Source organism: Rutidosis leptorrhynchoides, chromosome 10 (assembly GCF_046630445.1).
Source record: "Rutidosis leptorrhynchoides isolate AG116_Rl617_1_P2 chromosome 10, CSIRO_AGI_Rlap_v1, whole genome shotgun sequence".
Taxonomy (NCBI): domain Eukaryota; kingdom Viridiplantae; phylum Streptophyta; class Magnoliopsida; order Asterales; family Asteraceae; genus Rutidosis; species Rutidosis leptorrhynchoides.
This window is the reverse complement of record NC_092342.1, coordinates 140,046,081-140,063,196: the sequence shown is the minus strand read 5'-3', so window position 1 is coordinate 140,063,196 and position 17,116 is coordinate 140,046,081. Positions and strand designations below refer to the sequence as shown.

At 35.5% G+C, this 17,116-nt stretch overlaps 2 protein-coding genes and 2 non-coding genes across 4 annotated transcripts; 1 reads left to right on the top strand and 3 right to left on the bottom strand.

The window, feature by feature from the left end:
• Positions 1 to 2,187: 2,187 nt before the first annotated feature.
• LOC139873195 (uncharacterized) lies at positions 2,188 to 3,860 on the top strand. The gene has a single exon (XM_071861127.1). The coding sequence runs from the start codon at positions 2,446 to 2,448 to the stop codon at positions 3,511 to 3,513; it is 1,068 nt and encodes a 355-aa protein (XP_071717228.1). The 5' UTR covers positions 2,188 to 2,445; the 3' UTR covers positions 3,514 to 3,860.
• Positions 3,861 to 4,068: 208 nt separating this feature from the next.
• TRNAD-GUC (transfer RNA aspartic acid (anticodon GUC)) lies at positions 4,069 to 4,140 on the bottom strand. Its single transcript has one exon. It is a non-coding gene; the product is annotated as a tRNA-Asp (tRNA).
• A 2,555-nt stretch (positions 4,141 to 6,695) lies between these two features.
• On the bottom strand, positions 6,696 to 7,772 carry LOC139870648 (ethylene-responsive transcription factor ERN1-like). The gene has a single exon (XM_071858428.1). It carries the CDS (start codon positions 7,770 to 7,772, stop codon positions 6,696 to 6,698), a length of 1,077 nt encoding a protein of 358 aa, XP_071714529.1.
• Positions 7,773 to 13,370: 5,598 nt separating this feature from the next.
• Positions 13,371 to 13,531, bottom strand: LOC139873807 (U1 spliceosomal RNA). Its single transcript, XR_011767526.1, has one exon. It is a non-coding gene; the product is annotated as a U1 spliceosomal RNA (small nuclear RNA).
• Between the last annotated feature and the right edge of the window lie 3,585 nt (positions 13,532 to 17,116).

The following is a 17,116-nucleotide window of genomic DNA, read 5'->3' as shown; positions in this document are numbered from 1 at the left end:
ACCAATCTCAAAGCTCGATTACAAACATAGAAGATGCCTTCTCAAATAACGAAACATTTGCTCAAGTTTGTTATGACTTATGGAGTGATAACTTAAACCCGATAAAACTTTTGTTACTTATATTTACTTAGTTTATGAGATTAACACCTTTTGTTTTTTGTTTGCAATTTTGAGCTTTCTCCATTATACCTTTTATTTTTTTATTTGTTTTTGATATTAACATTTGAAATTACTAAGCCCATATAAGATGGCTCATGGATTTACTATCTCGGACTTGTAAATTTATGGATAACAAGGGCTACACTGTTAATCAATTTTTTAGTTCGAGAAAGAGGGAATACAATAAAATAGATTATAAATAAAATAAGAATTTTTTTAAACATATTCTTTAAGACTATGCTTAAGATATTAAAACATGCATTAATTACTTGTATTTTTAAATAACCACCTCCACTACTTCCTAATAGCCACCTTACTAGCCTCAATGGCTCGATGTACCACCTATTTTTTTTTTTTTGCGAAATATATATATATATATATATATATATATATATATATATATATATATATATATATATATATATATATATATATATATATATATATCGTAAAGATCATGCATAATACAATAATTGAGCGGATCTGATGATCTGTATTTCGTGACTCTACATATAACCAGAGTCAACGAACATTGAAAGGTACTTGAGTGTACCAAATTGAAATCTAATAAACACTAAACAACATGATAGAACATGAACAGCTAATATAAGCTACAACCCTACCTAAAACCGGACCTATCGATATACAACCTTCCAAGCCCGACCAAGTCAAAAAAGACCCCCGATCTACCACCTCACCAGCCCGTCACAAAGAGCAAACCCGATCCTCATCTAATCAGTAAACACCATCCACCGGGAAACCCAAGAACACTTACCTGAGACCAGTAAACCGAAGAAGACCCCCAATTAACAGACAAAACCACCGAACGGGCGGTCGAAAAGCCCTCGAGAGACCAAACCCGTAAACCTCATTTTTCGAAATCGACAAAGTCGACAGCGGCGACAACAACATCGTAACAACCCGAATCGAAAACGATAACAGGTAAAGTGGAATGAAACAGAACCTCACCAACAAGCAGAGGACCAAACAAACCCCTTAAAATCCAGAAACTCCGGCGGCCAAAATTCCGGCCACCACAACCGAGACCCTCGACGGAAAGATCAGCAGCAAAACCACAAGGCAATATGACGCCAACTTTTAGATAAAAAGGACATAAACACAGAAAAGAAAATGGTCGGCTGCAAGAACCGTCCAAAAAGCCGCCGGAAAAAAGCACCGACGTCCTTAAACCTGCCGACTGAAAAATAGAAAACGACAACTAACCAAAATATCGAATCCTCGCCCACGAAAAAACACAGATCTCGCAAGAGATCGTCGCCTGTGCTACTGGGGGTGAGAAAACGAAAGTTGTCGGAAAAGGAGACGAACTCTGGCCAAAACCCAGAACACCACCAAAGCCAAAAAAGATGAAGAAACTTACCCATAGAAGAGACCGAACACAGAATGCGTGAAGCATTCGTCGCCTGCGCCGGACACAAAAAGGGAAAGTGGCCGGAACCACGAAACGCTGGAGTAGGTGGACTCATATGGCAGAAGGCAGATCTAAAGAAAAAGAAAAGAAAACTGGAAAATCACGGTCATCGGACCTCCGGCGAGATGCCGGAGGCCGGGAGACGAACACCCGCCGGAAGCAACTTAACGGATCTACAAAACGAGCAGGAGGGAGTTGTTGATATTATTTAAAGCTAATATATGAAGGTGAAGAACAAAAAAAGAAGTTGATATAAGAGTATTAGATTTGAGAGGTGATACTCACACACCAAAATTGATCCATTCACACTTTTTAGCACAAAGTTGACAGTTATAACCCTAACTTTATCTAGAGACTTGAACCTTCACAATTGTAAATTAAGGGTATAATAGTAAATTAGTGTGTATGGATCAATTTTTAGTGTGTGAGTATCATCTCCTGCCTTAGATTTTGGCTCAATATACCACTTATTTCTTAAAGATAGCCCTTAATAAATCCATACAATAATAAGTAATAATGTTAAGAAAAATAATGAAACAAATAAACTAGTGCACAAGATCTAATACGGAGTAGTAATTAACCTAGACAAACCCAAACTCTAACAAAAGTCAACACACCGACACGCATCTCCTTCCTTTCTTCATCCCCAAATCATTCTCCCAATCTACACACACACGCAATCGATCTCAATAACACAGTCAGTCAGTCACACATATCTCACGTGATTCACATCATCAATCATATACACATACATTTCCAATCAGCTTGATTACTAGCATAATCATCAATCACCATGCAATTAATTTCCTTTTATTAGTTCCCCACCAAAAAAAGCTTCCATTTTTAATCCAATTATGGAATCCCCAAAAGGCCCAAGCCCTAGACTCAACATAATCACACTTCAAAACGATGAAACCCTAGATCTTAATCATTCAGATGTACATCTTACTCGTTCAGATCATCTGTTTCAATCCACTAGTGCATTGGAAATCTTAAGAGAAACAATCAGAATCTTGAGGTATAATTTAAGTGGGTTTATGGCAATTGGTGCTATTTTAATTTGCCCTGTTTCAGCTGTTTTATTATCAAATGTATTAGTTGATCAAACCCTAGTTAAAAGGCTTACAATTAGGCTTTTATTATTTGCTAAATCTTGTGGGCTTCCTTTAAGACCTTATATTGAACATTCTTGTTTAAAGTTTTCGGAAGCTGCGGTTTCGAGTGTTATGTGTTTCCCTTTGTATGTCACATTGTTGCTGATCTCAAAAGCTGCTGTTGTTTACACTGTTGATTGTACTTATTCGCGAAAGACGTTTGATTCGTCGAAGTTTTACCTGATCATGAGAAAGATCTGGAAGCGTATCTTGTCGACGTATTTATTAGTTTGCACGGTCATTATCGGTTGTCTTACCTTGTTTTTAGTACTAGTTGCGGGTTTCAGCAGTTTGATTGTTGTGATTGGGTTATCACACGATTTGATTCTTTACGCTGTGATTGCGTTAGGGTTGTTGTTCTCAGTGTTGTTTGCGAATGCTGTAATTGTTTGCGATCTTTCAATGGTGATTTCGGTTTTGGAAGATGTTTCTGGTGCTGAAGCGTTGTTGAGATCTATGGTTTTGATTAAAGGTCAAACACAAGTTGGATTAATGATATTTCTTGGTTCGACGATTGGGATGGCGTTTATTGAGGGGTTATTTGAGCATCGTGTGAAAACTTTGAGTTATGGAGATGGGTCTTCGAGGATATGGGAGGGCCCGCTTTTGGTAATCATGTATAGTTTCGTGTTGCTTATTGATTTTATGATGAGTACGGTTTTTTACTTTAGTTGCAAGTCTTATAGTTTGGAAAACGACTCGAGTATTGAGTGTCAATCTGTTTTAGAGGCTTTAACTGCTTCACCTGTATCCCCAGTTGCTGAATAATATTTGATCTTAACGCTGTTAGAATATGATTAAGTGGCTGATACGTTAAGGCGATATGAACTTAATACGCGCGTATTAGTGTTAATTAATGGAGGTGGGTGAAGATTGATTGAGTTCAAAAGCATGGTAACTTCAGGATCGATGAAGAAGTATTCCATTTTAGAGGTTTTATTTAGGATTAGAGTTGGATACAAATTTTCTTGTTGTTGGTATGATGAATTATACAGAATACTCATACTTATATTGAACTCCATGTATTGTAGTATTGTACCATTTGTCTCCGGACTTGAGCCCATAAACTAGTAGAAAAGGATAATTTTTGAAACCATTATGTGCAAGTGGTAGTGTGATATGTTGCAAAAGCATTGTGTTTCCAAACTTTCTTTGCTGTGTGGTATAATGTTTATTGTTCATGTTATTTAGAGTATTCTATCATTGAGCAATAACGCGTGTGTGATTGTCAAATGATTGCGAAGGTGGTTACTCTCTTTTGGTGATGCAGATACTGCCATAATAAAAAAAGCATACACTTTATTTATTGACTTAAAAAATATACGCCGCTGCCGGGGATCGAACCCGGGTCACCCGCGTGACAGGCGGGAATACTTACCACTATACTACAACGACATTGTCGTTAATTTCATCGAACAAATATGATTGAGTATAATATTATAATTTAAGTAGTAACATATACTGTAATATTCTACAATCTGTTCTATAAATCGATATATCCAAATCAACAAAAATAACCACTTATAAAGAGCAAATATGTAGTTAAAACCTTACCTCTTGTTTCAATAAAAATTCAATTATTTCACTTGTTTTGCAGTGTTTTTGTGTGCCTGTGGAGATTAAGTGCAAACTAAACCATGAGTTTAGATTAACTACTGAATGATGATAGGTTTAGGTTTGGCCTTAGTGCCAATTTTAATTTGCACGATGATCAGACAGATTGAAAAATATCATTAGTTCCAAGCAACCATCTATCTATCTATCTATAATAAACCTATAAAAAGTGACTCCTACTTCCATAAATATGGTGAGTTAACCATCTCCTTGACTAAGGTTAATTGTTTTACCCTCTCATTCACCACATACCATGGAGTAAAAAATCATTATATATATTTATTTATATTTATATATAATATTTATTATTAGACGTAATAAATGATATAGAATCCATAACAATGAACCTAAATAATATTTAGAAGTTACAATTATGTTGAGAAAATGAATGATCTACATGTAAAAGTAATAACATATAGTCAGTGCATTAATTAATCGACCTTATATTGAAATCGATATTGATTGTTATGTAACGGATATAATTATGTTGAGTATATGAAATGAACTCCACACATTATAAGTAAGTCATCATTTTGGTTGCCAAACAAAATTGAAGATTCTCCAAGGGTAAGTTACTTAGCTGCAAATGAAGTTATGTAACACGATAGTTACGGTGAGTTACTAACGATCCAACATATCATATTTTGTTGAATTATGAAATCATGTAAACCTTCAATTTGAATGGTCTATATAATTTTCTCACGATTTTCAATATGTGTATTTCCATTCAACAAGTCTAAGAGATTAGTTCAATGGGATGTTTATTGTTAACGTGTTGTTTAGAGATAAATAGATTACTTATACCGAGTAATCAATAACTCTGCATGCTATAATTATAAGGTAAGTTTTTGTATTTTCTATTTTATTTTTATGTTGTTTTTATCATTGTGAAATGTTAAGTTATCTACACATGTGGTGAATTGTCATGGTGATAGTGTTTATTCAAAGGGCGCTTGACTAATATTGATAGAGGAACTTTTTGATAAGTCTCACTTGAGACATTGAGTTGCAATATTCGTGATGATTATACATAAGATGTGCATTAAACTATAGGTTCGTCATTGGAAAAATTAGTTATTCTTCATAATATTACACCGTTCAACCCGTAGATCTAAATATGCGAAAGATTAATTGTCTTTCACTAAGGTAATAAGATAAACAAACACTATGAAGAATCATATTTCACAATATGAACACAAATTTTGATTTATATTTGATAGTTTACGAACATTAAGTGTATCTATAATCCATCAAACGTGACAAACAACAGTTACGGCTTATATGCTAATTAAACTGATTGTTATGATAACCTTCAAATACAAATGTAACAACGATGAATAAAGGTTAATGCTTATGAAATAAATTTAGCCCTCCCCCAATAGTTGATAATATGGTTAGTTAACCTTTTTATTTTCTAGCAATAATGTTAAACAAATTTGATTATCAATGTAATGATAAATTATCATTGCAGTTATGATTGTGATTTACTCTCTAATTAATGCTATAAAAAAGAAATTGAGTTATATGATGATTTACCTAATAATAAAGGGTTTAATGATTTTTCAAAAACTGAATTACATAATAGTAATTATGATTTACCTATTAATTTTCATAGTTCAATCTTTTCATTGTCATTTATATTAAATAGCTAAGTTTTAACTTTTTCTTTTTTATATATATTTTTGACCAGCTACTTAAGTTGATATATCATTACTTATAAATACTTATTTTTAATTTGCAAATTACATGTATTTTGCAAATGAAATAATTGATACAAATTTGTGAATTTTATTCCGTCATCATCATCGTCATTTGAATAAGATATTTTGCTACTTAATTATTGAATTTCCGTCAATTGTTGATGTCCTGCTTGCAAACTTCTTCCGAATCATGTTCACCGGCATATTAAAAACATCATGGAACTCATCGAGAAATGTAACAAGCTCACATTTGCATCCATTCAAATTATGTACATCAAAATATTGAAATTTAAGACAAATCGTGCAACGCACGGGCATTGCCTACTAGTGCTAATAAGTATTGGTATCCTTTTTGAGTTTACACAAAACAATCAGGATAAACACTCACAATTATGACTGCAATATTAATTAATAAATTAAATGAATAAAAGATCCGAATAGACATAAAAAGCTTACAAGATAATAACCAATATATCAAAGTCTCGTCTTAAGCAGATAAGAAACATTGAATTTTTTTTATTAATTCTAGAAATGAAAGAATAGATAACAAATACACCACTGTTTTAGCTGACTTAAATAAGTTATCAGTGTATAACTTAAAGAATCTTAAGTTAAACCATTACCAATCTTGGAACATTAATTTAATCCACTAAATAACACATCTAAAGAAGGAAGATCAAAAGAACTCCAAAGAGAAGATTCATCTTCTTCCTTTGTACTCGAAGTAGAAAACGATTCCATACTCATTAAACTATGTTCACTCTCAAATGATCTATCCGCTACTTGATCACCCAAATCGTTTTTTGGACCGAATTTTGATAATGTTTCATGCTTTCGATCTTCTTTCATCTTTAAACATTCCGATATCCCATTAAATGCATAAAGAGAAGCCGAAATATTCCTTTCAAATTTCATTCTCTTCATGGCTTCAGTAATCATGGACGGATCCTCATTGTAGTTTTCCTTCGTTATCTCTTCTACAAATTCGAATGGAGAATATTCCATAGACGATACAACATTATCAAGAAACGATAAATCGGTAAAACCCAAATCAATCTCTTTGTTTTCTTCTACTTTTGGCTCGCTTATGACTCTACAATGTTCATCTAAAATGGGACAAAATTCAGAACTTGAACTAAAACTATCAGTAGTATAACTTCTACCATCTGGGTTGTCTAAGATTTGATGAAAGTTAGAATCTTGAACATGGGTTGAATCTTGAAAATGAGAATCTTGAACATGGGTTGAATCTTGAAAATGTTGATTGCTATTAAAAGAATGTGGTACTGACATCGATGAATCATATGCACCATTTTCAAGATTTGCGCCGTTTCTTGCTCTAAGTCTTTGATGAAGAAGATTAGTGATTTTTGAAGATAGAGCAGGAGATGTGTTAGAAGGATTACACGGCCAAAAATTCGTTCGGGTGTTGGACCCACGAAGCAAACATGCTGCTTCATCGTAAGCTCGAGCAGCTTCTTCAGCAGTATCAAATGTACCTAACCAAACTCTAATTTGTTGTATGGTATCTTTAATCTCAGCCACCCATCTTCCAGAAGGCCGTTGGCGGACCCCAACGTACCGTTTTCGTGCACGTATAGCTCCTCCAACGAGGGGTCCACCGTTCATCATGTTATCCCAAACCATTTCATTGGTACCATTGTTATCCCTATTATCTCCTTCAATATCTTTTCTCTTTTTCAACATTTTCATTACTGAGAAGTAATGGATGTTTCGTGTTATGTTATCTAATAAGTTGGGTCTAGTTTGTATTTATATATATGAGTGATCATTAGGATAAATAAAAGTTAGCTTTATAAGTTAGAGTATTGTAAGGATCGTCATCATTTGTTGAAATATATTTGTCTGATATGCAGTGCAAATATGCTGATTTTGTTTGAACAAGTCAGACATTTGGCATTTCAAATTTGCATGAAAATAATGCGTTACCTCTAAAGTGTACTATAAATGGAAAAAGTTATAAGGTTTTTCTCTATTCTGGTTATCCGGTAGAGCGAGTAATCCAACATTATACTCTATTGTACGCAGCCTGTTAAAATTACTTCCTGGTTTGAAAAAATTGATCTTTTCTAATTTTTTGTAATAAAAAATAATTAAAACAAAAGGATAGGATGTGCTATCATCAGCCATTCCGTTCCTTACAAAAATGACCCAGTTTGACCCCTTACCCAACCCACCCATTTGGCACATTTAAAATATAGTTAAGGTGTGTGCTGTGGTGCAGCTGCAACGAATAGACTGTGTGTAGGTTATTAATCAAATCATAGGATCAACAAGTAGTAAACATGATAATTAATAAGACTAATGTAGTTGTAATTTAAATGAAGTAATCAGTTAATTCATAGGATCAACATTTTTCTTTGGAGAGTGGCATTGGACAAGTTACCGACCCGCCTCAACTTGTCAAAAAGAGGATTGGAAATACAACAAATTGGTTGTTCGTCTTGTGGATATGGTATTGAATCTTTCGATCTATTTTTGTTTTGTTGTCCGATTGCTAAACAGGTTTGGTCAAGAATACAACTATGGAAGAATGCGCTGTTTTTCCGGTTATAGATAATTGGCTTTTATGGATTGCTTGACTAGATATTGGGCTGCGACAACAAGAAGGAAGGAGCGCGCGTACAACATTGCAGCGGCATACATGTGGTTCATGTGGAGATTCAGAAATGCTAAGATTTTCGGTCCTCGGATCAAAATTAGTGATCTTTTTTATTCTATAAGTAATTTTTCCTTTATTCGGGTTAGATATAGAAGCACATGTAATACTTCTAGGACCGCGATTGGTTCTGTAATGCCTTGTAATTGTTTGGTTTTGCCTCTTCTATACTAGCGTCTTGCTAGTTTGAGGTTTTAATAAAGTTGGCCGTTTGAAAAAATAAAAATAAAATTGCAAAACTAGCTTCACACCAACATATCTATAAATTAAGAAACATATAAAAAGGCACACATTGGAGGACTAACCCATGATAGTGAAGTCTTTAGTCATATTGCTTTTGTCATTGTTGAAGATGATTAAAAATTAGCGATGTTGCCGAAGCCCCACCATTAACTATAGTTAGGATATTTGGATATTAAAACTAATTTTATTGTTTAGATAGGCAAATTTACAACAAACTTACCCGGAACTAACAAATATAAATCATTTTCATATAATTCTTTAAACATCACTACATCACTACATTATTATTATAATAAATAATAAATGATGATTTGATTCGGTTGTGTGTTAATTTCATGGGATCATGTTTGTTATATTTGTAACTTTTAAGCAATCATAAAAGTATATGTATACCTGAGTAGAAGGGTAACCAATATATGCAACTGTTTTAGCAAACGATCCTTGTTTGAAAACAAAATTAAAACTTTGATCTCAACTTGACAATATCCTATCTAAAACGAAAAAACATAAACAAAAGACTGCAAATCACTTGCCACTAAGGTTTGGTGCAAATATGTGAAGCAAAGTAACTGTTTCATGGAGAATAAAGAAAGTGACAAGCCCCATTTTGCAGCAAATTATAACCTGCCTCTCTGTTTTTACATGTTTTTTCCCTCTTTGTAAATAACACCAGTGAAATCTCGAACTGTCAATACAAACTTAAACTCATATTTAAACATTGCAGTAATTACATTGTTCTCATACATATACAACCAGATAGTGCCAACACAAATGTCCATTTTTTGTTACTAAGATGAAAACAATCTATTAGGAATTTTGGTGAGCCCTAACAAAACTTGATAACTCCAAGTTATTAACCCACGAACAATAAACAAATAATTCAAGTGAACAAAGAAAATAAATTGCAAGAACGTAAAAAGAACACAAGAATATAACGTGGTTATATCCAATATTACTATTGGTTTAATCCACGGCCAACCAAAGAGTATTCTTATTATTGAAATTTGTGAGTCCAATTTACAGGGATACATATGAGGTTATTTATAGGAGAAAACAATAGCTTAGGGAGCAAACTATGATATTCTAGAACCATGAATCCAAGTCCTAATTATTTATATACGGAGTAATAATTCTTTAACGTCCAAAACAAAATTATAGACGTGAAGGATCTAGAATCATTCATGTTCCAAGAATAATTCTCACGTTGCAACATGTAGAATCACGTTTGACCCATCATTAATTCTTTTTGTTTAAATATACTTCACCTCCAACAATCTCCCACTTAAAGGAGTATTTAAACAAACATATCTTTAACCTGACTTTATCCCACAGTAACAACTCGACCCGCTAATTACACCTCCTTTTGATATCTTCGGATTTGCACCCGAATCACGTCTCACTTCACTCGATAACCTTCGAGCAAGAGAAGTCTTTCGACACCAAAAAATACCGCTGAGCTATAATTCGATCTTTTATGTTACTGGTTTGGGACCAAGAACTACTCTTTGGTTTGGCACCTACCTCCTTAGTTTAGGAGATAACGGGTCGTTTGAGTCCGACCCGACCTAATCAACCACATCGCCCAATCGATCCACCCGTACAAAACTTCATCCACCCGATTTATCTTTCCAACAAAGAATAAACCCGCTGGTAGAACGAACATGTGGATAACACCATCAAGGCAGCCGTGTGAGAACGCAATCACACCTTTGATCTTCCACATAACCATCTTAGCTTTCACAATTGGAACACCGATCACATACGTGCACACGTCTTTTGACAAACCCGATTTTCCATCCCGAGCCAACTCCCACTGTACGGATGTATCTTTAACAGTGACTCTCATGAAAACCTCTTGTTCATCTTCCTCGGCCGATCGCAACAAAGTTGCCATTGGAGAAGATCTATCTGAAGTGACGAAAGCTCTAGTATACCCAATTCGACCCGAATTCCCACTAGCTTCAACTTCCTTTGAGCTCCCACTCAAACAAGACCTCTCAACAATGCCGGAAAGCATTAGCACGCTAGGACTTTTAACACCCACAAAATCACCTAGCCATTCATCCTTAGGAACTTCAACCATATACATGGTTCCTCTTTTAAACCCGCGAGCGACTACATAATCTCCCTTAAACACTACCCACTTTTGATCTCCAAATAGGACATGACAATTTTCATCATCCAATTGTCCAACCAAGATCAACTGACTCTTGAGCTTTGGAACGAACCGCACATTCCTCAAGATCCAAGCATAATTCAAGTGTCTAACCACGAGATCACCAATACCCGCAATATCAAGTGTACTCTCATTCGCAACTCGAACCTTACCAGAGTATTCAAGTTCACCATCTCGTTCATGTATGGGGTAACATGATACGAGGCACCCGAATCTAAAACTCAAGATTCGTCAAGAACCTCTTTTTGGCACATCAACGCATCCTCAATCACCATAGTCGATACGCTCCCACCCGACTTTAAACTCGGGCACTTCGACTTATAGTGACCAACTTGTTGACAATTCCAACACACCACGTTCTTGCTCCTTGATGGACTTCTTGACCTAGATCTTCCCCGACTAACACTTAGAACCGAACCCGAACTCCCATTCGAATCTTTCCTACGAATTCCTTCGCTAAGAATCAAATCATGGATTCCTTCAAAGGTGAGCTTAGTAGTTCCGGATGAACCACTAACTGCCGTAACCGTACCGGCCCAACTATCGGGTAACAAAGATAGCAAAAACAACACTTGTAGCTCATCATCAAATTTAATATCAACCGATTTCAACCGGGTCAAAATTAAATTAAATTCGTTCACACGATCCGCCGTCGAAGAACTCTCCTTCATCCTAGCATTCACCAATTGCCTTATCAAGAAAACCTTGTTCAAAGCAGATGGCTTTTCATACATGTTAGATAAAGCCGCAAGCAATCCCGCAGTTGTGGTTTCACCCACGATGTTGTAAGCAACGTTCTTGGCCAGAGAAAGTCGAACAACTCCTAGGGCTTGCCTATCCAACAACTCCCAGTCGCCTTGAGCCATGTCTTCCGGTTTAACACCGGTTAACGGTTGGTAAAGCTTCTTTTGACAGAGTAGATCTTCAATTTGCATCTTCCAAAAGCTAAAATCAGTCCCATCAAACCGATCTATCTTCACATCACTTTTATCTGCCATAGTTCCCGAAAAATACTCGTAACCCGAGCTCTTGATACCACTTGTTAGGAATTTTGGTGAGCCCTAAAAAACTTGATAACTCCAAGTTATCAACCCACGAACAATAAACAAATAATTCAAGTGAACAAAGAAAATAAATTGCAAGAACGTAAAAAGAACACAAGAATATAACGTGGTTATATCCAATATTGCTATTGGTTTAATCCACGGCCAACCAAAGAGTATTCTTGTTATTGAAATTTGTGGGTCCAATTTACAGGGTTACATATGGGGTTATTTATAGGAGAAAACAATAGCTTAGGGAGCAAGCTAGGATATTTAGAACCATGAATCCAAGTCCTAATTAATTATATACGGAGTAATAATTCTTTAATGTCCAAAACAAAATTATAGACGTGAAGGATCTAGAATCATTCATGTTCCAAGAATAAATATCACATTTGGTGACATATGTCCCCAAATGTGACATTATAATCTCCAAGAATTGATTTTGCTTCGAACATAATTCTCACGTTGCAACATGTAGAATCACGTTTGACCCATCATTAATTCTTTTTGTTTAAAATATACTTCACCTCCAACACAATCAGCCGTTCTATCGACACGCTTCAGATATTCAAGACAACAAATAGTCGTTTTAACGCATATTGACATCCCCAGGAACACTACCTACTATGGGTTAAAGTTTTATCATGTAGTAGCAACGTAACATGCTTTCATTTATAACGAATTAACATTTTGATAATGTAACTAATTGATCATCAGAATGTTTTTGTCTGTTCAATGCATACACATATACTGGAGTTCAGTGTCATTTTTCAGAATATGATGTTGCTGCTACTTTTTTTTAAAATATAGTTTAAATCATCTTATAGTGAGATGAGATGAATAGTTAGATCAGTCAGAATGACCGGCCCAAAATTTATGCTCGAACGAGGGTAACTTTAGATGGGTCAGAATAGATGAGTTCGAGCATAACTTTAGATGGGTCAGAATAGATGGATGTTAACTGTTCGACCCAAGGTCAAGATGAAAGCAAACTATTTCTATAGTCTTCTAGTTTACATATAGATATCTACATTTAGGCTCTGTTATACTAAGTTATGACTAATTACTAACACTAATCATGTTACCACTCTAAGACAAGAAGTTTATGAGCTGTTACTAACTACCAAAATTATCAAGAACAAAAACTTTAATAACCGAGTTATTGTGCAGGTGCTGAGCAAACGCAAGCCCCCACTGCCACAAATTATAACATAGGCTAGACCACTCGAGTCAACCTTAAGCGGGTACCCCTCCTAAGTGCAATAGAGGTCACCAACCTAGGGCATGAACCTTCATGATCATCCATTGACCGCGTCCAGGTAAGTCATTTTTCTTAATGGTCTCTCTCTTTATTTATACATAACACCCCACTAACCAATCTTCATATTTATGCGATGTGGGACTAGTTCTGATGTAAAATCAATTAGTGAACCAACATCCATCTACATTATTTACAAGACTACAACCATACACGATAAGGTAATTTATTTAGAAACTGTTTATAGTACAAAATGAACTATAGATAACATATTCTCCCCATTCTCTTATGGTAAAATTTGAAGGAAATTCTGTCATGCTACAAAGTTATTGCACTGATGTATGATCTAAAACTTTCTTTAACACTTCAATTAGTGGTCCTTCGGTGGACTTATTTCGAGGGCAGGGGCGGAGCCAGGATTATAGGCCAGTGGTGTCACAAAATATACTAAAATCTATCGTCTCTCAAAATTTTAATTGAAACAAAAAAAAAAATGAATTATCTTCAAATAAAATTGTCCTACACAATTTTATAAATAAATATCTTCAGTGTATTCCAATTATATTTGACAAAAAAATTTGATGATGATAAACAGAACTTTTTTTTTAATAAACATACCAAGTCACATATATGCAAAAATGAATGGATTAGTTCATATTTTTAATACGTATATATAGATCAGTATTTAGTCTATAAATGAAGAATCACGGATATGGATTATGGATTAGAGTCCATATCTTGCAAGTCCAAATAAGAAGTAATAAATATAAATTTGTCTATATTAAAAAATACATTTGGTGCACCTAGAACTTGAGGTAATAAATATGTGAGCAAGGGCAGTGGCGGTACCAGGATTTTTTTTTCACTGGGGGCAAAAAAAAATTAAAAACCGTAGCAATTTTTTTGGGCAAAATATGGAGGTTTTTGGGCAAAAAATAGAGGTTTTTAGGCAAATTATGGAGGTTTGTGGGCAAAATTTGAAGGTTTTGGGGTAAAATTTGGAGATGTTTGGACAAAATCTAAAGATTTTGGGGCAAAATATGTAGGTTTTGGGGCAAAAAAAAAATCCACCCGGGCCAAAGTCGAAAAATTCAAAAATTTTACACTGAAAATTGCAAATCCACTGGGGGCAGCTGCCCCCGCTTGCCCCTAAATAAAATCGCCCGTGAGCAAGGGTCCTAACCAACTGATCTAACTTAGATTATGTATGATAGTTGACATGTACACTATATATTGAATTTTGAGTGGGGTCACATGACTCCACAAACTTGTACATGGCTCCGCCCCTGTCCGAGGGTATGATGATATTTTCAATTACAAAATTGATAGATCTACTACAAATATGCATTATACACTTGTACAGTACAAGTGCTTAATCACGGTTAAAAGTGGATTTATCAATTATCCAAGTGGAAATATCAATGCCCCGAAGGACCACTAATTGTGATGGTATGGCTGTGCGATAAGTTGGCTACTTTATTTACTAGTTTTTTTAACACGAAAAGAGTACTAGCAAGAAGCTAGAGGGAAATTTCAAAGGAACTTTATTTACTGTTATGAACCTTAATTCGTGAATATGATTTGAACATTAATTAGCATATATGTTTATCTTGTGTGGTTGTGAATCTCAGTCGCCTTATAATACTGAATACCTTGGCTTAGGCGTTGCTTACGGCGAAGTATCAGAAGATGGTAGTGGGCCATCTGGAGGTGGTACGTCTATTGACATTGAGGGAGATGCATGTTGTCCTTGATGCCAACGCAATATATGCACAAAACGCATATGGTCAAAATAGGAAGGCACCCAAACAACCGAAATATGGTGTTCACTGCTCAGCCAAAGGATAAGATGAAATTAGCGAAGAATTTAAGAGATAGTGACATTTCCACTTTTCAACCTAAACCAATAGACACAAAAAAACCCATTCCATCCTTAGCCAAGTCAATTGTCTTAAATTTTTACTTTAGTTTCTTACTTTCATTGGGTGATAAGTAACACTACACGAAAAAATAGGATGGACGACGAAGGTATTTGTGGTGATGCAATCTTGCCGCAAATAGACCCACTACACGACAAAATGTTCACCTTTTTGACCAGCAAATGGGTCCATCACGCAATTGCGGCGATACCTTTTTTACCAAGTCGCCGCTGATCAAGCATAAAATGGTCCAAGGGGTTCGGTCTACACTTGATTAACAATTCGAGGGAATTTTAAGGGCTTTTAAGTTTAACTCTCCGGTCTGGTGTACCGCTAATAACCCCTTCTGAGATGCATATCTCGACATGGGTGGTTAAACTTTGACCCACAATTGTTCGGGTTAGCCGAATTCAATGGCTCAAGGAGGGTGTTAGGTTTTATGTTCCAAGAATGTTACATGAAACCGTGGAGAGGGTATATTGTATACTGCAGTTGCGCGGGTAAGCAAGATGGACGATTAACAAATCTCTTAATGATCATTATGAGGCAACTGTTAATCTAGATTGAATGAGATGAATTATATGTCGAGAGAAAGGTTTTTTCAGATGATTGTGGTTGTTCTTAATTGAGCTCGGGTTGTGTCTATTTATAGGTGGAAGCTTTTGTTCCTTAGTGCCACGTAAGGGGAGAAAAGGATGTACCGATGCCACGCTGTATCATTCTTGTCATTTTATTCCATAAAGCTAAAGAAAGGTACTGCCATTATCTTAGTGTTGTCTCCCAACGGCCTGCTGTCACTATTCGGCCGTTATACAGTGTCTGGATCATGCCAACCTACTGCAATGTCTTTTATATGTTAGCGCTCGCACCAGCTGACTTTTTACTTTGCGACTGCATTCTTTGCGCAACTCTATCATAACGCCTTTTTACGTTTAGTTGACTTCCTTTGTTTATGCCATCTGGTTGCGCTTTTTTAAAGTTATTAGTGACATTATCATCATGTATTAACCTCGTGGAACTGTTGTGCAGTTATGCGCATCATTAAGTCCCCCCAGTTCGATATTTCGCGTAACTTTCGTGCGTGATGTTGAATTCAGCCATGATGTTACCAAAGTCTTCACGATATTTAGTCAAAATAGCGTAAAATGCTCTAAGTGAAGCATTTAATGCAAAGGTAGTTTTTTCAACTTATCAATCTGCCAGTTGTGGGAGGTTGTCCAACTCAACCGTCATCTCGCACGTTTCTTGCCAGTTTTCAGATTCCTCTTCATCAAATTTTCGACACGTGTTCGGTTGCGATGAGTCTTCTTTTTCAAATCTTCCACTCAAATTTTTTCCTATAAATAGCTCATTTTCCCTTCATAAAAGTTTTTCTGTTTGTAAATCTTCACTCGTTTCTCTCTTATACATTTGGTCATTGCTCATTTTTCGCTTCGTTTAGTTTGCTTCACTAGCATCAGGTTAGAATCTCTTTCTGCTTTTTTTGTTGTTTATCTTCTGAAAATGATGTCTTCTTCTACTTCTGTTGCTGAAAGCAAAAATGTTGATCTCCTTCGTTATTACCCTTGACGACCTTAGCTATATTATGAGAGGGTATCCCCCGATTCGTGTGCTGAACCCTGTCACTCCTCGGCGAAAACAACGCGCCAACGAGACACCTCCCCAGAAGATTGTCGTGTATTCAAAAGTTATGAAATACTGAAATATTTGCTATCCTTCCACTGATTTCTTTCTA

Excerpts from the sequence above, each read along its gene's own strand:
- LOC139873195 (XM_071861127.1), top strand. The coding sequence starts at position 2,446 with ATGGAATCCCCAAAAGGCCCAAGCCCTAGACTCAACATAATCACACTT.
- LOC139870648 (XM_071858428.1), bottom strand. The coding sequence starts at position 7,772 with ATGAAAATGTTGAAAAAGAGAAAAGATATTGAAGGAGATAATAGGGAT.